Raw genomic sequence first — 22,287 nt, 5'->3', positions numbered from 1 at the left:
TCTTTCTAGACATGTGATGCCCAAGCTTCCCTAACGTACTATCATCCAAAAACTTCACCAGTACCATGATTCAAGTTAAACTTGGTCTCTTTTTAACTAATCCTAATTACCCTGCCGGGTTAGTTTGTTTGGAGGTGCCAGTTATTTTGGAGGTTCCCCTATTCTGGAGCCTCCCCCTAAATCATTGGTCTTTAATTTAAGATTTTTGTATAATTAGAGTTGGTTTTAGTTAAGTTGTAATGTTTAATTTGTAATTTAAATTTAAGTTTTTAATTTTGAATTAATTAAATTGGTCAAATTATCTTTCTTTAAGAGAGTGTATTTAATATTTGAATGTTCTTTCAATTTCAATTTTATTGGGTTAATTGGATTATCTTTCTTTAATAGCTTATTTTTAAAGTTTAAGTTTTTATTTATTTTTAAATTTAAATTAACTAAACTGTTTGAATTATATTTTCTTAACGGTTTATCTTTTAGCTTTTTATTAATTGTTAATTTTGAAATTTCTAGATTATTTTTGTTTAATATGTTATCTTTAACATTTAATTTTAAGTTTGTTAAATTCCGTTTTGATTTTATCAAAGTGTTTGATTTTATCCTTATATTTTCTTTGCCTTTTAAATTGATATGGTTAATTGAATTTATTAGATTAGTTTTATCTTTAAAGTTTAATTTCTTATTAATTAAATTATCTTGGTTTTGGATAGCATTTTCTAGATTAATATTGTCTAGATTAAATAATTTATTAATTTTATCTAGATCAATATTGACCTTGTCATCTTTTTTGTTTGAATTTTCAAATTTGTTTAGGTTTAAATTCAAATTTTTAGATTTATTAATTATTTTCAGATTTTCTGTATTTTCTAAATTAATTATATTTATTTTATCAGAAAATATCCTAGAGGTATTTTTGCAAGTATTGTCATGTACACTATTTTCACATATACTTTCAGACATATCCAAATTAACAGGCGCATATTTTAAACTACTACTAGCAAGGGTGTTTTGGTAAATATTACTAACCTTGAGCGCAACCCCTAATTCAGCAGGCTTCTCCGTTGGATCTGACTCGAGTCCGGATTCGACTTTAACTTGATCTTCTAGCTCCATCGGCATCTTGTGAAGCTTGATCAACTGGGTCCACAGCTCATATGCATTCTTGTACTTTTCTAATCTGCATAAAATATTGTTAGGTAAAACATTACAAATAATGTTACTTACCTTTTTGTTCAGTTCCGAGTTTTGAGAAGGTTTCCTCAAAATTAGCATATAATCGATGTCTACGCTTCCTAAGAAGCATTCCATTAATTGCTTCCAGTAGTTGAAGTCTTCATGATCGTAGGGTGGTGGTTCGCAGGGGTTCCGTCCTTCTAGAAGAGTCATAATTTCTTGCACACAGAGAAACAAACAAAAGATCCCAAGACTTGGTCTTGGATTAGCAGTGCTGAAAAAAAATAATATTTCACTATTTTCGAAAAAACTAATAAAATATTATTAAAATATTAATAAAAAAATATTATTTCAAATTTTTGAAAATGTAATATCTTGTCAATACTAAGCAATGGTGAAGAGATGACGATGTATTTTTCAAAAATGGTTTTGGAGGAAAAAAAACGAAAGGCGTAAGGTTTTATTTTAAAGACAAACGATATCTAATTTTTCTTTCAAAAAGTCCCCCCTTTGCCTGATTGGTGGTTGCACCAAATCAGAGCGGTACCTGCTCTGATACCACTTGTAGGACCGTGAAACGTCGATAGAGGGGGGGTGAATATCGATTCGAAAAACCAGCGTTAATAAGAGTTAAGCGCAGCGGAATAATAAAGACTGAGACAAACTGAACACGGTGTTTTTTACTTCGTTCGGAGCCTGTGACGACTCCTACTCGAAGGCCCGTACTCCGTGAGTACTTTCGTTGGGCAATCACTATCAATTCGAATATTACAGAGTTAAGTACAAGAATTGACAGATAAAGAAAATACCAACAGTAGAATTAAAACAAAACTAGCACTGAGTCGGAGAGCTTTTCGTGGCGTCGCAAGAGCACAGAGCAGCAAATCTTGGATTCTAAGTTCATATAGGAGCTCTACCCTTGCCCCTTCTTTTATATGAAGCTCAGGGCGCCCCGGATCCCTTCCAGGCGCCCTGGTGATACCTGGCAGGTCCAACCAGTGAGCTCCACGTGGCGACGCGCAATCAGGATAAAACTTGCCTCCCGGGCGCCCGGATCCCTTCCGGGCGCCCGGACCACCTTTCTCCAGAACAGGTCCTTCTCCTGCAAGACAAGGTTAGTCCGAGGCAAGTATAATAAATTTCCTGCAAAACAAAGTGTTAGCACAGTTCATGAGTTTGACATGAAAAAGTATGACTTAGATTCCGTCTTTCCGAGATCGGAATCTAGTCACGATCTCGACTTAGACATCCGAAATGGATCTAAGCCGGATCGACGCCTAATGTTCCCTTCCCGGGAATGCGTCCTCACAGTCACTCCCTTCCAGTGACTTACCTTTACTCACCTGCCAGACGTCCGGTCAGCCCTTCGACCCGTCTGGACTTCTCGCCAGCTATCCGGTCAGCCCATCGACCTAGCTGGACTTCTCGCCAAGCGTCCGGTCAGCCCGTCGACCCGCTTGGACTTCTCGCCAGCTATCCGGTCAGCCCGTCGACCTAGCTGGGCTTCGTGCCAGACATCCGGTCAGCCCGTCGACCTGTCTGGGCTTCTCCTGCACACTTGATCAAAGTGTCAGACAACAACAAACTAACTTAGCCTGATTTGTCATTCATCAAAACCTAGGTTAAATCGTTAGTGCTAACCGCACCAACATTTCATACTTGATGAATTATGTGCGCGACATAGTTATATTTCTTTGCATGCTTTGTCGATTGTTTTGGAGGATTGTTGATCACGCAAAGGGATGCCCTAGAGTATATTGACCAAGGTACCCTAGTGACAGGGGTAACCCTTTTCGGACGTCTAGGACATTCCCTTAAAAGGAGAAACAATCCCTTAGGAATTGCTGCTCTTGTAGAGAGAATGCTCTAGATCATATACCCGAGGGGCCCTAGTGACAAGGGTAACCTGTTCACGGACGTCTAAGACATTCTCTTGAAACGAGAGACAATTCCTCCATAAGGAAGTAGGTAACCATACTAAACCTCTACCCTTATCTTTATTGTTATTTACTAGATATGTATCCCAGTGATCTACCGAGGCGCCCTCGTGACAGGGGAGTTAACTGTTACAGGATTTCATAGGAATCATCTCTACATGATACTTAGGGATACCGACCAATCTAACTTCCTGCAAGAGCATGGACATAGAGGATAGAAACTGAGCAATCCACGTAGTATCTCCTAGTATTATAATGAAACCGAAATCCTAGAGTCCCTTTCCCAAAGCTCAATTCCCTCCGAGATCAATTCTCTCTCTCCTCTCTCTTCTTCTCAACCTTCTTTCTCTCTTCATTCACGCTCGTTAGTTTGCAAGCGCCAAAGCCAACTTTTGACCGTCTAGATAACCTACTTGCGACATCTCTTGTGCTTAATCAACAGTCCCTGTGGATTCGACAAATCTTTTATATTACTGACGATGAAACCGTACACTTGCGATTGCGTAACACTACTGAACGCAAACTCATATCACTGGGCTTGTTTTATAACATCGGAACATCGAACGAGTAGCTGTAGCGATGCTGAGTAGGTGACTAAAATAATACCGAGCGAGCAACGAAAAATAGTGTCGAGCGTTTGTCAAGCAATCGACCGATGGATGCCTAGCAGGAGATCGAGCGATATCGAGCAGACGGTCATGCGATGCTAAGCCGAGTGATAGAGCAAATGCTGAGCGGGTGATAGGGGGCGTGCCGAACAGGTGGAAAGACGTGGGCGGTGTCGAGTGCGTGATCGAAGCAATGTCGACCGAGCGACAACAAACCGTGGTTGGGCAAATAAAAAATGTCAACCGGGTGACCATAAAACGCAATCAAGAAATCAAAAAATATCGACCAGGCAATATGGAAATGTAGAGCGGGTGGAAAGATGATAGGTGAGCGGTGTCAAACGCGCGATCGAGAAAATGTCGATTGAGAAACAGAGATAATGTCGTTCAGATGGAATGGGAATGGGCGAGCGATGTCGAGAGCGCAACCAACAAAATGTCGACCAGGCAACAGAGATAATGTCGTTCGGATGGAATGAGAATGGGCGGGCGAAGCCGAGTGCACGATTGAGAAAATGTCAACCAAGCGAAAATCGTGATTGGGCCATAGAGAGAATGAGGGACAAACAAAGCCATGAGCGCGACCGAAAAAAATACCGACTGAGCAACAGTAAATCGTGATCGGGCAATAGAGAGAATGATGGACGAGCGAAGCCATGAGCGCGACCGAGAAAAATATCGACCGAGTGATGATAAATCGCGACCGGGCAACCAAAAAATGTCGATCGGGTGATCAAAGAATGCAACCACGCGATCCAAAAAATGTCGATCAGGCAATAGGGAGAATGCCAAGCGGCTTGCAATCCAATTGCGAGCGGTGTCAAGCGCGTGATCAAGAAAATATCGACCGAGCAACAGTAAATCGCGACCGAGCAATATAGAGAATGATGAACAAGCAAAGTCGTGAGCGCGACCGAGAAAAATGTCGATTGAGCGACAGTAAATCACGATCGAGCCATCGAATAAGGCCGACCTAGATCAAAAAATGATGAGCGGGTCAAAAGACGATGGGCGGGCGATAGTATGTCGCAACCGGGCAATCAAATAATGTTGACCTAACAATCGAAAAATGCTGACCTGGCAATCGAAAAGTGCTGACCTTGCAATCGAAAAATGTTGACTAGATCAAAAAATACTGAGCGGGTCGAAAGTGCTGTGCTGACCTGGCAATCGAAAAGTGCTGACCTTGCAATCGAAAAATGTTGACTAGATCAAAAAATACTGAGCGGGTCGAAAGACAATGGGCAAGCGGTATCAAAATCGCGGTCGAGAAAATGTTAACCGAGCGACAATAAATCATGACCGGGAAAAATGTTAACCGGTACAAAGTAAACAACTGAGCAGATAGCCAAGCGATACTGATCGATTGACTAAGAGAAGGCCAATCCGATGATCGAAAGAATGCTAAGTGGGCGCGAAGCCTGTATGCTGGATAGACATAGAACCTGAGACCAAATGAGAATGGGAGCATAGCCCGTGAATCAAGCGCGAACGCAAGTAGAGCCTGTGGATGGAGCACGAACGGGAGCAGAACAATCAGGCAGTTATGCGAATGCCATACAAGGAGGAAAGCGAGTATCGACTAAGCAGCAAATGTGGGGCAAAGCAATGAGTGAGATGCGAGGGATGAGTTCTGGGCAAAGCGGCAAGTGTGGTAGGAGCGGTGAGTGCCGGGCATAGCAGTGATTGAGGCGCGAATGGTGAGTGTCAGGCAAGTGAGTCACGAACGATGAGTGTTGGACAGGGCAGCAAGTAGAGTGTGATGAGTGTCGAGCAGAGCGGCGAGTGAGGCGGGAGCAGTGAATGTCGGGCATAGCAGTGATTGAGGCGCGAATGGTGAGTGTCAGACAAGTGAGTCGCGAACGATGAGTGCCGGACATGGCAGCGAGTAGAGTGTGATGAGTGCCAGACAAAGCGACGAGTGACGTGAGTGTAATGAGTGTCGGGCAGAGCGGCGAGTGAGGCGAGCCCCTGACTAGAGAGTAACCTGACCGACTAGTAGTTGAGCGTGAGAGCCTAACTGAGAAGTCGTTGGTCGTGAGAACATGCTCACTTATAACTCACCCTAGGGCGAGAGTCTGGAACCCAACCGGGAGGTCATTGGTCACAAGAGCATGCTTGCTTATAACTTGCACTGGGGCGAGAGTCTGGAGGTGTGAGGGCATGCTCACTTATAACTCGCACTGAGACGATAGTTTGGAGCCTGACCGGGAGGTCGTTGGTCGTGAGGGCATGCTCACTTATAACTCGCACTGGGGCGAGAATCTGGAGGCGTGAGGGCATGCTCACTTATAACTCATACTGGGGCGAGAGTCTGGAGGCGTGAGAGCATGCTCACTTATAACTTGCATTGGGGCGAGAGTCTGGAGGCGTGAGAGCTTGCTCACTTATAACTCGCACTGGGGGTGAGAGTCTGGAGGCGTGAGAGCATGCTCACTTATAACTCGCACTGAGGCAAGAGTTTGGAGCCCGACCGAGAGGTCGTTGGTCGCAAGAGCATGCTCGCTTATAACTCGAGCTGGGGCGAGAGTCTGGAGACGTGAGAGCATGCTCACTTATAACTCGCACTAAGGCGAGAGTCTGGAATCCCGACCAAGAGTTGATCTGGAGGCCTGACCAGTACTTGATCTAGAGACCTAATCAAGAATTGATCTGGAGGTCTGACTAGGACTTGATTTGGAGACCTGACCAGGAAACAATCTGAAGGCCTGACCAAGAAGCAATCTGGAGGTCTGACTAGGACTTAATCTGGAGACCTGACCAGGAATTGGTCTGGAAGCCCAACCGAGAATTGGTTTGGAAACCCGACCGAGAATTGGTCTGGAAGCCCGACCGAGAGATCATTAGCGATACTCTGATCCGAGACCAGTGGTGATACTCTGGTCCGAGACCAGTAGTGATAAGTTCGACCCCGAATGGGGGAGGTGAAGCCCTGAAGTCCATAAAAGCAGAGCCTGTAGCAATATGAGGGAGGAGAGCCTTTATCATACCTGACCGCGGAGTGGTGTCAACCGACTGAGGATCTGTCTCGGTCCCTCAACTCCAAAATGCCCGTGAAGTCATGGAGAGAAATAGTGTCGACCTCATGACTCTCAAATGTCCGCGGAGTCAAGGAGAAAATAATCTAAGCCATGACCGTCAAAGGAAGTGAAGCCCCTAACCATATAAGGGAGCAGAGTCCATAGCATTAAAAGGAAGCAGAGCACCATGGGTGAAAGGAGCAGAGCCCGTAGAGGTAAGAGAATGCAAAACAGGTGGAGAATGTAGAGCATATATCAGTGATAGAGTGCAATGCCTATAGCAGTAAGAGGATACAAAGCCTCATGGTGAAGGGTGCAGAGCCTACAGTAATAAGAGGCCTATAGTGAAGGGTACAGAGCCTGTAGTCAAAGATCGAGGAGAAGAAGGAAGAGGAGAGGCTGTGGCCGACGTCGCGAGGAGAAGAAGGAAGAGGAGAGGTTGTGGCCAACGTTGCGAGGAGAAGAAGAGGAAGGCTATGGCCGGCGACGCGAGGAGAAGAAGGAAGAGGAGAGGCTGTGGCCGGCGTTGCGAGGAGAAGGAAGAGGAAGGAGGCAGTCGTCGCCGGCGTCGTGAGGAGAAGAAGGAAGAGGAGAGGCTATGGTCGGCATCGCGAGAAGGAGGAGGATGAAGGAGGTGGTCGTTGTCGGTGTCGGGAGGAGAAAGAGGAAGAGGAAGAGGAAGGAGGCGGTTATCGCCGGCGACCGTCACTCGAGGGTGGCGGCCAGAGAGGAAGCTGCCCTCCTCTTTTTCCGTTGACGGCGGAAAAAACCCCCACACGCCCTCCTCCTCCTCTTGTTCGTGGTTTACGGTATCCTAAGAAGAGGGTTCCTCTCAAATGACCAAATTATCCTTCCTCCACCTCCTAATTACTACTCTACCCTTAAAATATCTACGTATCATGTCATTATAAAAACAAACAAAAAAAAGAGTATGATTTGTCATTATAAAAACAAACAAACAAAAAAGTCACGAGAAATTTAACTCGTCCAATCGAACCAATATAAAATTAATTAATTATTAACGGAACTGTTTTTAATAGTTGACTAATTTTGCACATCAATCGCCTGCTATTTCGTTGTCTGCTTTTTGTTAGTGATCAATCAAGTTGCACAGTCCACTTCTGTCTGATTCATTAGTGATTTCGTTTTAATTGAATTCTAAAATTTAAAATTAAGACCGAATAAATTACTTTTTTTAAAAAAAAAAAAAGGAAAAATTCAAATTAACAATATTGTTCTCACTCCCATCTATAAATGTCCATGCATATGCTTGTTAATTTGCAGCTAACTTAGTTTCTTTGAAAATACTTTCTTAGTTTACCCGTTCGAGCAATTCCTAGAAAATACTCAGCTTTTAATTCCATGTCGAATAGTACGATCAGTGCTGGAGTCTCCTCCGCAGCAGCTCCAGCCCCGGAACAGGGGGGTGAAGACTCGAATTTCGAAAACATAAGCAGAGTCATCACCTTAGCCTGCATGCTGCTCATCTGCCTCAGCTTCCTCACTGCGGCCACAAAGCATCGGCTTTGGCACGCCAATTCCCCAATCGACAAACTGCACAAGTTCGTCCTTGACCAGATACTGGATCAGCTGATGGACTTGGCCTCCATCTATCTGCTCACCTCGAAGGGCATCTACCTCGTGTGGGGTGTGATCTTGATGATCGCCAATGGCGCTATCACTTGCATCGCCGTTACCCACACCCTTTCCGACTCCAGGTCCAGCTTCATGAATCTCTTCTTCATCGGGCTGCTTAGCTACAATCTGATCGGGCCTCTCCGGGACATCGAAGATGCTGATCCCTTTTCCCACTTCGTCATCAACCTGTGGATGATTTGGGGGTTGATCATTCTGAAGACAGTGGACAAGTTCTTCAGCTTTTGGGTTGCCAAACGCTCGTACGGATCAGCAGATAGGACCAACATCATCTCTGACTACATGCGATTTGAGTGTACGCTGAGCACTGGCACTCTCGATCCCGTCTCCATGCGAGGTTATAAATACATCGTGAGCGGAGAAGAAAAAGTATCATTCCAGACAAAGATAACAGATGACCGCCAGGTGGATATCGACATCGCAAACAGTTTGAGCGATAAAGTGGTGACGGTGGAGAGAGTGTGGGACTGCAGAGATCAGCTGCTCGGACGCAAAATGGACTCAGATGGGAAATTCAAGGACATATGTCTCTCCTTCGCCTTGATGAAGCTGCTGAGAAGAAGGTTTTAGCAACAATCTTAATTTATAACAATTAATCGTACATTAATACAGTTGTTATATCAGACTAATTTAATTTGTAGCCTGCTACACTTGACTCACGCTCTTCCACGTAGGTTTCTCGATTACCCTGCTGAGGAACTAAATGACGTATCCAAGAGCATGACATTGGTCTTACAGGGGCTCCTTAACCTTGAGTCGGAGGACAAGTACAGGGCCTTTCGGGTGATCATGACAGAGTTAGGGTTCTTACAAGACCTCTTCTTTTCCCAGTATCCTATTATTTTCGGTTGTGGATTTCCGATCTACAATTATCTTCTGTCTCTGTTGCTGTTGGGAGCCACTGGTTGCCTCGCCAACACAGCTTATTCTGACACCCACGATCTGGGAGGCAACGATATTGATCTTTATATCACTTTTGTCCTCGTAGCCATGATCATTATCATGGAGATCACTGAAACAGCCACTTACTTGCTCTCCGACTGGAACAAAGTGACGTTACTGATCAACTACGTAAAGTTTCCATGGCTACAGAAATCATCTTTTATTAACACGGCGCTTCGATTCTTGTGCAAGATAAAGATCATGCAACCTGTGCGCGATAAAATCGGACAGTTTTCGCTCCTTGAACAGTACGGCAAGTTCTCGATCAGAGCTAAGCTGTGCAATAGCAGAGCAACCTTCGGCAATGGGGTCATGAAATTCTGTCGTGCATCTGTTAAATTACCCGACGAGGCGAAGAGAATGATCTTGGATCAGCTCCGTCAGTTAAGCCGAGGCCCCCTCTCCAACGGTGAGTCGTCACTGCGTCGAAATGGGATGGAAGAATTGGGCTGGACCTGCAAGCTTCAGGCCAGCACGCAGACGATTCTGTTATGGCACATTGCCACTTGGTACTGCGAAAAAAAGGGGCAATCGCAACGGTCTCTTCCGTCGTCGGGAAAGAAAGAAGTCGCCACCGCGCTATCGAATTACTGTGCGTACCTCGTTGTCTTTGTTCCGGATTTGCTGCCCGATCAGGGCAACAAAGCAAAAAGAATTTTAGACAAGTTGGCGAGTGAGATCGACAGGAAGGGGGCCAGAGATGAGCTGCACATGTTGGATATCATGATGGGGCTCCTTGAATCAAACACGATACTAGGGATGGGTGCAAAGTTGGGGAAGAGGTTGGTGGAATCCATCAGTGATGAGAACAAGAGATGGGATGTGTTGGCGGAGTTCTGGGCAGAGTACGTCCTGTACCTTGCACCGTCGGACAACGTTCAAGCTCACCATGAAAGCCTTGGTTCCGGAGGGGAGTTCATTACCCATCTGTGGGTTCTCTTGTATCATGCAGGCGTTCTTGAGCGTCCAGAGATACCTTAGCTTCAAACACCTACCCGTGATACATTGTACCCTGAACCCTAAATGCTTGATGTAGCTGAATTAAGCAGACATGAATCTTATCATTTATGTAATAAATGTATCTATCTAATTAATCAAGTGTGATATAAAGATTTCTATTGAGTAATATAAATATTTAATGTGAAATTGAAAAATAAATAATTTTGCAATAGAAATCATTTTACCGTAACTCCTCTTTTCTTCCTAGAGATGAGATCCTCTGTCTTGAAAATGACGTGTACCCGTGTCCCCTCATCGATCGAACGGTTATGACATTCTCGTGATGTGCACTGCATCCTTGAGATGTGATTTAGTCTGTCCGATCGGCGAGGGGACACGAGTACACACCATTTTCGGGACAGAGAATCTCATCTCCTAATACCTCCAACTTATGAAACTCCATTATGAGAATTGGTGTCCTCCGGGTTATAGTGCAGTGGTAGGATATCCAAGTTGTCATCCAGATACTCGCAGTTCAAGTCCTAGTTATGATGAATTTGTAGAAATTTTTCCTCCAAATGAAGCACGCAACTAAAGGACGCTGGGCTCCTGGACTGCCCGCTGTGAGTGTTTCCCGATTTATCCTGGTGGTCGGTGGAAAACTTTCATGGGACCGAACCGGTCACTCCAAACTCGACGTTACCCAGCTGATTAATTATTTTTTTTTTCCAATTATGAGAATTGGTACTAAACTCAATTATGAGAATTAGTCATTTAAAGAAGGCCATAATCAGCAAAGAGCGTGAGATATTATTGAAAATTAATTTGAAGAGCACCTTATCAGGATGTAACAACTCTATGCTTTAGAGAAATAAAAAAAAGAGAATAATATCCTCTCACCATCATCCATCAAGATTTTGATGGAAATATATTCAAGAAGATAGCCAATGAGACAATATCAAAGAAAGCATGATTATTCATAACTCTATTATGGGAGTGGAAAAAGTGAAAAAGATTCGACTTTAAACTGTAAGGGCTAAATTTGAATCACTTTGCATGAAGGAGTGAATTTATGTTCGTCCATTTTATAAGTTTTTTTACTATTGTCAATCAAATGAAAAGAGACTTAGAGAAATCATACTTGATGTTTGCGTAATTAATAAGATATTACGCTCTCTTAACACAAAGTTCAATTATGTAGTTGTTGCAATTGAAGAGTTCAAAGATTTAAAGACCATAACAGTTGATGAGTTAAACAAATCATTACGGACTCATGAAAAATTATGAACCGTGAAAAGCAAAAGCAATCAAAACATATATTACAAGCAAAGATCAATCTAAAGATCAAATGAGGTGTTTCTAGTAGAGATTGAGGTCAAGAACGAGGCAAAGATTGAGGTTCGGTACATGGTCGTGGTCAAAGAAGAGATAAGCAGCCTTCTCAGTCTGATAGAAACTTTGCTTTTGCATGCGAAGATCTAATTCTACAGGAGATCTATTTCCATTTGATCCTGAAATTGATAGAACTTATCACAAAAGAAGAAACCTGCAAAGACAACAAGGAGAACAAGCATCATCTGATATAGAAAATAAACCTCTTAAGGATTACACAGCATAGTACGCTCGTGGGCTTCAGTCTAGCATAATCAGGTCCTCAATTGAAGCCAATAATTTTAAGATAAAACCTACAGTGATTCACATGGTATAACAAAATCAGTTTGGAGAAGAACCACATGAAGATCTGAATCAACACTTAGAGGTATTTTATAAGATATATAGGACAATGAAAATGAACAGAGTCCTAGCTAAAGCAATGAGGTTATTATTATTTGGTTTCTCCTTGAGGGATATAGCCAAGTTACGACTTACTTCTATGTTTGCAAATAGCATCACATCATGGAAGCAGTGCGAACAATTATTCCTTGATAAATTCTATCCAACAAGTAAAACTGTACACATGTGAAATTTGATTGCGAGTTTTAGACAAGCCAACACAGAGTCCCTGTATGAAGCTTAGGATAGATTCAAGAATATGTTTAGACTTTGCCCCCACCATGGATTTGAGAAATGACTAGTCATCCACACATTTTATAACAACATCAACTATCATACCAAAGTGTCCCTCGATTCTACTTCTGGAGGACATTGATGAATAAAGGACTAGATGAAGCTGTGGAAATAATAGAGAGTGTGACTCTTAACCATCACCACTGGGTATCTGAAAGAAGTGGAAGCTCCTTTTCTGGAAACCCAACTAAGTCATCCGAGAAATTTGATGTTGATGCAGTGACACTTGTGTCCGCAAAGATCGATGCCCTAACAAAGAAGTTGGAATCAATGGAAACAGACATAGTAAACACCATTGTAGGAGTGTATGATGCATGTGGAAGTACGGAGCATGACCAAGAAGCTTGTCCACTTGGGATTTTATCTTCTCAACTTGAAAATTTTGAGAAATGCGATGCCATAGCAAGCTTCAACCCCAAGCAAGGAAATATGTACTCTAGCACCTATAATCTGGGATGGAGAACAAGGCCAACCCATAAATCAAAGGCAAGGTTGCCAACCGGGATAGTCACAAGGATATTTTCAATAACAACATCCATCACAAGACTATCAATAGTCAAGAATCAAAAAGTTGATTGAAGAGGTTCATGCAGTTCAAATGGAAATGAAAAACAATATCAAGCAGCTCACTTAAAGAATGGACAACACTGAAAAAGACTAGAAGATTCAAGATAACCAAATTTCTCATATCTCTTCTTCATCTACAAGAGCACCCAGTGGTTTTCTAGGAACAACATATGTGAATCTGATTGAACATTGTAATGGAATTGAGCAATGGACGGGGCAAATCTTGAGAGACTCCCAAGTGATTGCTCCTAAAGGGATTGATAATTTAGAAGAGCTCTCTCCTCCCTCACCTAACCTAGCTAAGATCCAAGATGATGAAGAGATTAGCAAAAAGCTTGAAAGAGACTATTCCACCACCACTCCAAAGTCAAACAGTCTCTTTCCCATAAAAATTAGCTATGACAAAGAAGGATGAAGAATTAAGCAAAATTTTAGAGAGAATTAAAGAGCTTTGCATCGAGGTACCATTGATAGATGCAATTTATCAAATGTTAAAGTTTGCTAAATTTTTAAAAGAGATAACTGTTGGATCGTGAAACTCGATAGAGGGGGGTGAATATCGATTTAAAATTTCGTCGAGTAAACGCAGCGAAAAAGTAAAAACAATGCTAACAAAGTTTGATTTACTTAGTTCGGAACCTTTGACAACTCCTACTCCAAGGCCTGCACGCAAGGGTGCTTTCGATGGGCAATCCACTAGCAATTCAAAAATTATTACAAACTAAGTACAAGAATGCCAATGAAAAACTAAAACAATACCGACAAAGGAAGAAACTAAAAGAGCAGCGCGTTGTCGGAGTTTTCGCAGCGTCGCAGAAGCACAGGAGAGCGGATTCTGAGTTGTGTTTTTAGCTCTAGCCTTGACCCTTCTTATATAGGAGGTTCGGGGCGCCCACAGCCCTTCGGGGCGCCCTGAAGTGACGTAGCCGAGTCAACCAGCGAACTCCACGTGGTACAACGACGTTGGGGATAAAATTTGCATCCGGCCGCTTGGGTACCTCCCGGGCGCCCGGACCTCCGAGCGCCAGGGTACCTTTCGGGCGCTTGGACCTTGATTTCCAACAGCTTCCTTCCTGCAAGAAAACGTTAGTCCGAGGCACTTATATCTCCTGCAAAATAGATTATTAGCACAGTTCATAGTTTAACAAAAAGAGTAATAATTAGATTCCGTCTCTCCGATACCGGAATCTAGTCACGATCTCGACTTAGAGTTTCGAAATGGTTTTAAGTCGGATCGACGCCTAAGTTCCCTTCCCGGGAACGCGTCCTCATAGTCATTCCCCTCCAGTGACTTACCTTTACTTACCTGTCAGACGTCAGGTCAGCCCTTCGACCCGTTTGGACTTCGTACCAACTATCCGGTCAGCCCGTCGACCTAGCCGGACTTCGTGTCAAACGTTCGGTCAACCCGTCGACCCATTTGGACTTCGTGTCAAACGTCCGGTCAGCCCGTCGACCCGTTTGGACTTCGTGCCAGCTATCCGGTCGACCCGTTGACCTAGCTGGACTTCGTGTCAGACATCCAGTCAGCTCGTCGACCTGTCTAGACTTCTCCTGCACACTCGGTCAGAGTGTTAGATCAAAAACAAAATTAACTTAACCTATTTTGTCATTCATCAAAACCTGTATTAGACCGTTAGTACTAACCGCACCAACAATAACAACTACTCGAAGAAAAAAAGAAGGACATGAGACCATAACATTAGCTGATGAATGTAACACACTAATTCTGAACGTGTTACCACCCAAGCTACAAGACCCTGGAAGCTTCTCCATCCCTTGCAAGATAGGAACCACTATTTTTGAAAATGCTTTCTATGATTTGGAAGCAAGTGTTAGCCTCATTCCCTATTTTATTTGTAATAAGCTAGGTCTAAAAAACATTAAGCTCATCACTATGACATTGCAATTAGTCGATTATTCATGCAGATACCCTATGGGTATAATCGAAGATGTGCCGATAAAGGTGAGTGGGTGTAGCATACCCACTGATTTGGTGGTGCTTGATATGGAGGAAGACCTGAAAATTCCAATCATATTGGGATGACCATTCTTTGCAACTTCATGAGTTGTGATTAATGTTAAAAATCACAGGCTATCTTTGGTGATATATAAGGAAAGGTTAGAATTTGAATTGTCTGAATCTTCTAACTATGTCAATAATAGGGTGGATGCTCACCAACTAAAAGAATGAAATTTTCATTCTCATGAGAGACCGCTAGATGTTGTTCCTAGTCCGACAATAGAGGAATGAAGACTCCTAAACAAAAGTCAAAAATATGTCTGCCCTCTAAGGGCAAGGATGAAGGAATAACTTGAAGCAACAACCTTAGGAGGGGAATCCATGCCTCTAAGGATATAATTTGTATTAACAGAGACGAGATCGAGCTAAAGACTTAAAACAAGAGCTTCTTGGAAGGCAATCCAAAGATTTCTTTTCTATTTAATTTGATTTTTAATTTTATCTATAGTTTGTCTTAACAACTTTTAATTTCATTTTCAAGTTGTGTGTAGCCTCTGCGAGCTGGCCATTATAACCTCATGGGAGTGGAGGTATCAACAAAGTTAAAAAGGAGAAAACTTAGCCCTTATACACCTTAAAGAGCCAGCCGTATGACCTCACACGACCATGTGAAGCTAGTAGAGAAGGGAAAGGACTTGGCCATGTCATTTGACACAATCGTGTGGTCCTAGTAGAGAGAAAGAAGAGGGCGGCCATGTGACTTCACACGATCGTGTGAATCCAACCGAGAGGAAGAAGAGGGCGGCCGTGTGAATCTACACGACCGTGTGAAGCTGGCAGAGAGGAAGTCAACCCTGGTCGTGCCAATCGACACAGCTGAGTGAACCCAACTGAGAGGAAGAAGAATCATATACAAAAAAACATATATATCTATAAAATCCATCAATGGGTGTAAGTGAGGTAACCGCAAAGTTAGAGGCCGAATTATATTATAGTTTCAAATATATGTAAGTTAGAGAATTTATGAATTTTTTAGTTCATGTGTATTAAGAAGTGTCCTAATTTATATTATAACTATTTTTATAGTTGAAAGATAGTAGAATATCAAATGTGCAAGATGGTAGAATAATGAATATTACATTAGGACCCTTCTATAAAATAAAAATGTACATTGGTTACTATGTTAATGGTCTCAAATTCAATGTGGCACAATGAGATTCATGAAGATTAACATATAAATTTTGGTGTTTGTGTCAAAGAATCTAGGGACAACAGTAACACTGAGTTTGATTATTATGATAGATTTGACAAAATCATAGAAGTTGAATATCTTACATTACCTATAAAAAGGTGTGTATTGTTCAAATGCTCATAGTATGATCCGACCACAAGAACAGGGATTGAAATACATCTAAATTATAATTCAGTTGAGATTAATGCAAACAAAAGGTTAAATAAGTTTGACCCTTTCATTTTTAGGATATAAGTGGGTTAAGTTTTCTATCTTGAATACCCTATAACAAGAAGAAGATCTAGTGAATGATTGTCTATTTATCAAATGAAGACTTGCTAGACCATCGAAATGTTGAACACCATCACTGCTCAAAATCATGATGCATTTCATAATAATGAAGTGGAGAGATATTCAGTTGATTCATAACTTCAATTCACATCTCAATTACTTATAAATATTAATGTCATTTATGAGGATATAGATGATAAAGAGATGTTTAGCAGTGAGGATCTTGTTAAACTTGTTGGGTTGCAATGGTTACAAATAAAGTTTCACATTAAAAATACATGGAAAGGATCATGAACTTGTAAGGGAAAGATATTTCCATTGGTATGAAGTATTTTAGGTAGAGTCTAAGAGCAAAGCCATAAAAACCTAGACCCAAAGTGAACAATATCATACAATTGTAGAGATATATAACATTTTTTTGGTCTTAACAATTGGTATTAGAATCCGGACTACCAGAAGGTTTAACCATCGACTATGAATAAGAGATATGGTCTAATCGATCCATGTGAGTAGAATTGAACAAAGAAAGTAGGGGTTCTCATGTCTGGATCAAGATAACTAAACACTAGGCAGGAAGTCCTATTTGTGACTAGGTAAGGAAGTCCTAATAGGTCAGTTCGACCGAGGGATAGTAAAGTCTTGGTGGATAAAAGATCATATGACATCAAACATATATGCTTGAGGGAGCGATCTTTCGTTTAGGGGAGGGTCGTTGGGTTGCAGTGGTTACAAACAAAGTCCCACATTGAAAACACATAGAATGAATCATAGACTTATAAGAGAAAGATATTTTCATTGATATGAGACCTTATGGATAGAGCCCAAGAGCAAAGTTATGAGGACCTAGGCTCAAAGTGGATAATATCATATCATTGTGGAGATATCTGAATTCTTTTGGTCCTAACAGAACTAACAGAGTCTAACGATAAGGACATAGAAACAGCTGAACTCTTGTTGCCTTCTTCAATTTGAAATTTGACAATAAGTTCTTCCATATTCATCTCTTTTCACTTATATTTTAGGTAGTTCTAGCCTGAAGTCCTTCCAGCCAGGAGGCAGTTTCTCAATGATTATTGCCACCTGGAATGTTTCACTCATACCTTCCGAGTGGATCTTGTGCAGGATCACCTGAAGCTCCTGGACTTAGCTGATCATCATCTTAGAGTCAACCATCTTGTAGTTCAGGAATCAACTCATAATGAATTTCTTGGTGTTAGAACCAAAAGAATTCAAATATCTCCACAATGGTATGATATTGTCCACTTTGGGCCTAAGACCTCATAATTTTACTCTTTGACTCTACCTAAAAGGCCTTATACCAATGGAAATATCTTTTTTCTTATAAACTCATGATTTTTTCCATGTGTTTTCAATGTGAGACTAAGTTTGCAACCTTACAATCCCAACAATCTCCCCTTAAAACAAAGGACCACAAGGTCCCTCTCAAGTATTATGTCACTCTTGACCTACTCAGGGCCTTCCCTCAAGCATCAGGTCACTGACCTACTCAAGGCCTCCTCTAACTTGTTCAAGGTTTCACCCACATGATACAATCTTAGATCTTAACTCTCGCTCATGATTCTTTTGGTGGTTAGTTTGATGAAGGGCAACCTCGCTCTTATATCAATTGTTAGGACCAAAAGATTCAAATATCTCTACAATAGTATGATATCGTCCACTTTAGGCTTAAACCCTCATGATTTTGCTCTTGGGTTCTACCCAAAAGGATGCATACCAATGGAGATATCTATTTCTTATAAACCTATGATATTTCCTATGTGTTTTCAATATGGGACTATGTTTGCAACCTTACAACCCCAACACTTGACCCTCACATCCTTCGTCTTATACTTCTTGTCTAAGGATTCTTATAGCTCCTTAGCCGTTCTCTTTGTGTTGTACACAACATACAGTGAGTCGGCAAGACAGTTGTGTTAGGATCTTGAGCACAAAAATAACACAAGCATAACAAAATATTATCAAGATCTTTTTCAGAAGATTCATTCGAAGGAAACCGTATACTAGTTAAATTGAGAGTTCTACCTTTATTGCGTAAACATGAACTCCCGACAGTAACTTTTCTTTGGATGTAGATCTCAACGCGATCAAGTGTTCATGCCTCTATGGTATCCACACAAACACGTTCTCCCATTCATCTCACGAACTCACGACTTGGAGAAGAAACAACCTCAGTTGTACTAGCAACCCCTCAAGGATGTTTCAGCCAAGAGGAAGAAGAGGAGGAAGACTAGAAAATAATTCTCTTTACGAAAATGAATTCAACAACCTTTTGTACTCATCCAAGGAATATCAAATATCTTTTGGCTTTTAGTCTTCCTTTGATTAATGATCCATTAAACTCTTTAATGGAAGGAATACAAACTATCTTTTGCCTTTTAGTCTTCTCTTTCAATGCATAATTAATCTAAATTAATCATCATTTTTATTCTTTAATGAGTAGATTCATTTGAGAGTAACTCAAATTAGACTTCATCTAACCCAATGAGTCGGATTGAACTCATTAACCCAATAAGCATAATCATCTTATAATTAGCTCTTAAGACAAATACTAACAAGTTGAGAATGTAGTTTCATCATAAGAACTCAGAATCAACCCATACCTCTATTGTATTGATGGTCGGAACATCAACATCCTCGATATTCTTGAGAGAATCCTCGGTCAGGAACCAACGTTGATTGAGCGTGATCAAATAGAAGAACATCTTCTACTGTCATCTCTTGAAGTTCAACCGATTGAACTTTTTTGGTATTTCCCTATGATTTATTGAAACATTTTTAATCGGAATGAAAGGGGTCTTCATGCGTTGAGCCCGTTACATCTCAACCATTTCCATGATCATCTCAATAAAAATGAATTATATTTTAAAATCCTCTTCACCATATTTCCTTTCACATATATCTAACAATAACTAGCTATCAAAATTACATGGACCGTCAAGTATTCTAATATATAGTTTGATTCAGAATTTTCACTTTTTAATATATTTTCTCCATTTAATATTCTTATTATATTTATTTTTTAGCATAATTATTCAATTATAAATTCACATCTTATTGTTTAGTTTAAATGGTCAACCCAAATCAATTTTGGAGGTGAAGAATGTTAATTTATTTATGTATCACGATAGAATCTACAATAAAGTTATACAACATAAAATTATAGGTATCACCAATAAAAATAAAATTCAAAAGGTCAAATAAATCTAAAGACGGTAACGATCATTGAGTAATTCAGAATATCTAATTTAAAATATTTCTTTCCATTTTAATTCTCATGTAGAACTCATTCGTGAAGATAAATTATTTATCCTCAGTTGATTTAATTATTTTAATATATTTTATTATTTTAATTCTATTTTTTAAAATAATTATAATATAATTTATTTTATTTATTTATTCTGTATGAAAATTAAAGGATAATACTCACGTCTATGTACAACGAAATAAACTCATATTTATATAGTACAAAAACTAATTCAAAACTTACAGTAAACTAATAACATCATCATTCAAGACCGATCAAGTCTTCATTTCGCTATCTTGATTGTACACAGCACTGATTACAATTATCGAATAATATTTCTTGAATCAACCTAAATAAAAATCTAATAAAATAAATACCTCATAAGATTTCTTTAACCGATGGAATAACAGAGATGTTTCACTGATAAGAAATGCTTGCACCAATTAAATCCATATAAATAGGATTTATAAATGGACTAAATATTTATGGATAAATTTAGTGTTTAGTTTGGTAATAATTTATTTATATTCAATTAATATATATATAATTAATTAAATAAATAAGTTTAAACAATTCGTTAAATTAAATAAATAAATTTGAATATATGTATTCGTGAATAATGTTCACGAATGATGTTCATTAATAAAACCTTTAGTAATATAATAAGTTTGAATTATGAAACTCAATAATCAAGGAAAAAATTTTAAACAATTAAATAAGTTTGAATTGAGAGTTCTATAACATCTAAACAAATCAAGTTCTAATAAAACTTAAGTCAAATTTAAATTAAGAACTCGATAATATCTAAATAAATTAAGCTCAAATTAAATTTCAAATAAATTCAAACTCATAAAAAATAAATTGAGTTAAACTTAATAATTATTTTAAAATTTTAATTTATTTTAAACTTGGCTCCACTCGATTTTAACTACTTCGATTACTTTTTTTTTAATACGAAAAGATATCAACAAATAAATAATTACCAATCCTTTATCTTAAATTGATCGTTATCTGAATGAGGACATCTATGGAAAAATCAAATATCCAACTATGGCTTTTCCTCATGACTCCGGCGACTCGCAGCAGTAGCCGCTGTCTTCTCGATTGACTCCAGCAACAAGCCAACAACCAGCGTGACGGTGACGCTTACTGCTGTGCTTACATAGGAAAGAAACAGAGAGGAGGACAGCAGCCAGTCCGGTTAGCTGTTGGTTCCGGTCTAAAGGTTTGTTTTAAATAAGCAGCACAGCAAAACTACGAAGAGTTTAACTTCTGAATCATAAATATTAATCAATTATTAAAAAAAAAAAAAACTTCGCCTCGTTTGCTTTTTCAAGTTTTATACATCTCTTATTCCAATTGACAATTTTTCTTTTGTAAATCCGGACCCTTTTTTGAATCACTAAATAGTCGATCCATCAACTCAAGAACCACAATCCCAACGAGATGATTATGCTGCGCGTGGAAACTTTTGAGTATTCTCGGACGCTTTGTTGACTTGGATTGAATAGTGTGTCTGGATCTTCCGACAATCTCGCTAAATCAAAAGTCTACCGCGTTGACAAACCAAGCATTTGCACATGGAGCCATCTTCCCTTCCACCGCGCACTAAACCTCGACTCCATTTCCATCATGAACAAAACCTACATTAAATTACATTGATTGGCTTTTTCACTTTGAACAAACTCATCAAACCAAAAAGTCTATCACGGACAAAGGAACCAAACAGAGCCCTCTTTTCCTCAGCTCTACGCATTCACTTGTCCTCTCCCCAAAATCAAACCCATTCACGACTTCTTTCATCTCTGGATCGTTCCCGCGCCCAACGCCGTCCTGCTGCCACAAACACCAAAATGAAATCTACGAAGAAGAATCTAAAAGGAATCGAATCATTAGATTGCGTACCAGATCGGTGTCCCTGTTATCATCTTTCTTGCTTGAGGTCGCACTCAGATTATTAACCTTTAATTTTAAACAACACAAAAAAAAGATGAGTTTTTTTTTTTTCTTCTTTCTTCTTGTTCTTCGAGATTGGAGATTGAGCGTTGTGATGATTCACCTTGGGGCTATTGACAGGCGAGCTCGCTGTGTCCTCCAAGGCATCGTCTTCCAGTAGTCTCCTCCCCTTCCTCCTCCTCAGACTCAGGTTCTTGTATTTATCAGACACCTCGATGCACGCCGCCGGCGCCGGTGGCTGCCCCGTCTTCCTCGAAACGCAGGAGGCCGCATCCGAGATCATGGAATTGCCCACGGCGACGCCGGAGGAAGATCCACCTGCCGCTCTCCTCCTCTCCTCCGATGCCATGAAGTCCTCGAAGTAGGTGGTCCAACCACTCTCCTCGTCGCAGGAAGTGGATGAGGCGTCGACGGGTGAGTTGTTAGAGTCCTCCATGTCAAGGAAAGGCCCTTGAGAAACTTATATATATATATATATCTATCACACACAGACTACTGGTTGGAATTGAGGGCTTGAAGACAAATTTAATGCTGGGAATGCGACGTGCAAAAAGAAGACGCAAAAGGGGATGTTTTGATAATTGGACCATCACACTTAACCCAACCCTTATCTCCAACTCTTCTATTCTTTCTCTTCCGCCATTTATGGTCCACAGTGAGGAGCTTTGTGACAGT

General features: G+C 40.5%; 2 protein-coding genes and 1 non-coding gene across 6 annotated transcripts; 1 reads left to right on the top strand and 2 right to left on the bottom strand.

The window, feature by feature from the left end:
- The first annotated feature begins 8,021 nt into the window (after positions 1–8,021).
- Positions 8,022–10,473, top strand: LOC122001267. Its single transcript, XM_042555922.1, has 2 exons — positions 8,022–8,954; positions 9,066–10,473. The coding sequence occupies exons 1-2, from the start codon at positions 8,098–8,100 to the stop codon at positions 10,312–10,314; spliced, it is 2,106 nt and encodes a 701-aa protein (XP_042411856.1). The 5' UTR covers positions 8,022–8,097; the 3' UTR covers positions 10,315–10,473.
- A 1,750-nt stretch (positions 10,474–12,223) lies between these two features.
- LOC122003251 lies at positions 12,224–12,333 on the bottom strand. Its single transcript, XR_006117901.1, has one exon. It is a non-coding gene; the product is annotated as a small nucleolar RNA R71 (small nucleolar RNA).
- Positions 12,334–21,059: 8,726 nt separating this feature from the next.
- On the bottom strand, positions 21,060–22,086 carry LOC122000039 (vascular-related unknown protein 1-like). 4 transcript variants are annotated; one of them, XM_042554616.1, is made up of 4 exons: positions 21,716–22,086; positions 21,562–21,618; positions 21,371–21,492; positions 21,060–21,299 (listed from the first exon to the last, which is right to left on the bottom strand). In XM_042554616.1, the coding sequence occupies exons 1-4, from the start codon at positions 22,046–22,048 to the stop codon at positions 21,287–21,289; spliced, it is 525 nt and encodes a 174-aa protein (XP_042410550.1). In that variant the 5' UTR covers positions 22,049–22,086; the 3' UTR covers positions 21,060–21,286. The 4 variants fall into 4 exon arrangements, with proteins under 4 accessions (XP_042410550.1, XP_042410552.1, XP_042410548.1 ...); XM_042554618.1 differs by having other exon boundaries at positions 21,371–21,489; XM_042554614.1 differs by having other exon boundaries at positions 21,060–21,492.
- Between the last annotated feature and the right edge of the window lie 201 nt (positions 22,087–22,287).

The sequence above is a fragment of the Zingiber officinale genome, chromosome 7A (genome assembly GCF_018446385.1).
Source record: "Zingiber officinale cultivar Zhangliang chromosome 7A, Zo_v1.1, whole genome shotgun sequence".
NCBI lineage: Eukaryota > Viridiplantae > Streptophyta > Magnoliopsida > Zingiberales > Zingiberaceae > Zingiber > Zingiber officinale.
Note: the sequence above shows the minus strand (reverse complement) of the source record. Positions and strands in the feature narration are given on the sequence as shown.

Excerpts from the sequence above, each read along its gene's own strand:
- LOC122001267 (XM_042555922.1), top strand. The coding sequence starts at position 8,098 with ATGTCGAATAGTACGATCAGTGCTGGAGTCTCCTCCGCAGCAGCTCCA. Across the intron at positions 8,955-9,065 it reads ATGAAGCTGCTGAGAAGAAG|GTTTCTCGATTACCCTGCTG; the intron begins GTTTTAGCAACA and ends TCTTCCACGTAG.
- LOC122000039 (XM_042554614.1), bottom strand. The coding sequence starts at position 22,048 with ATGGAGGACTCTAACAACTCACCCGTCGACGCCTCATCCACTTCCTGC. Across the intron at positions 21,619-21,715 it reads CGCCTGTCAATAGCCCCAAG|GTTAATAATCTGAGTGCGAC; the intron begins GTGAATCATCAC and ends TTAAAATTAAAG. Across the intron at positions 21,493-21,561 it reads ATAACAGGGACACCGATCTG|CAGGACGGCGTTGGGCGCGG; the intron begins GTACGCAATCTA and ends TGTTTGTGGCAG.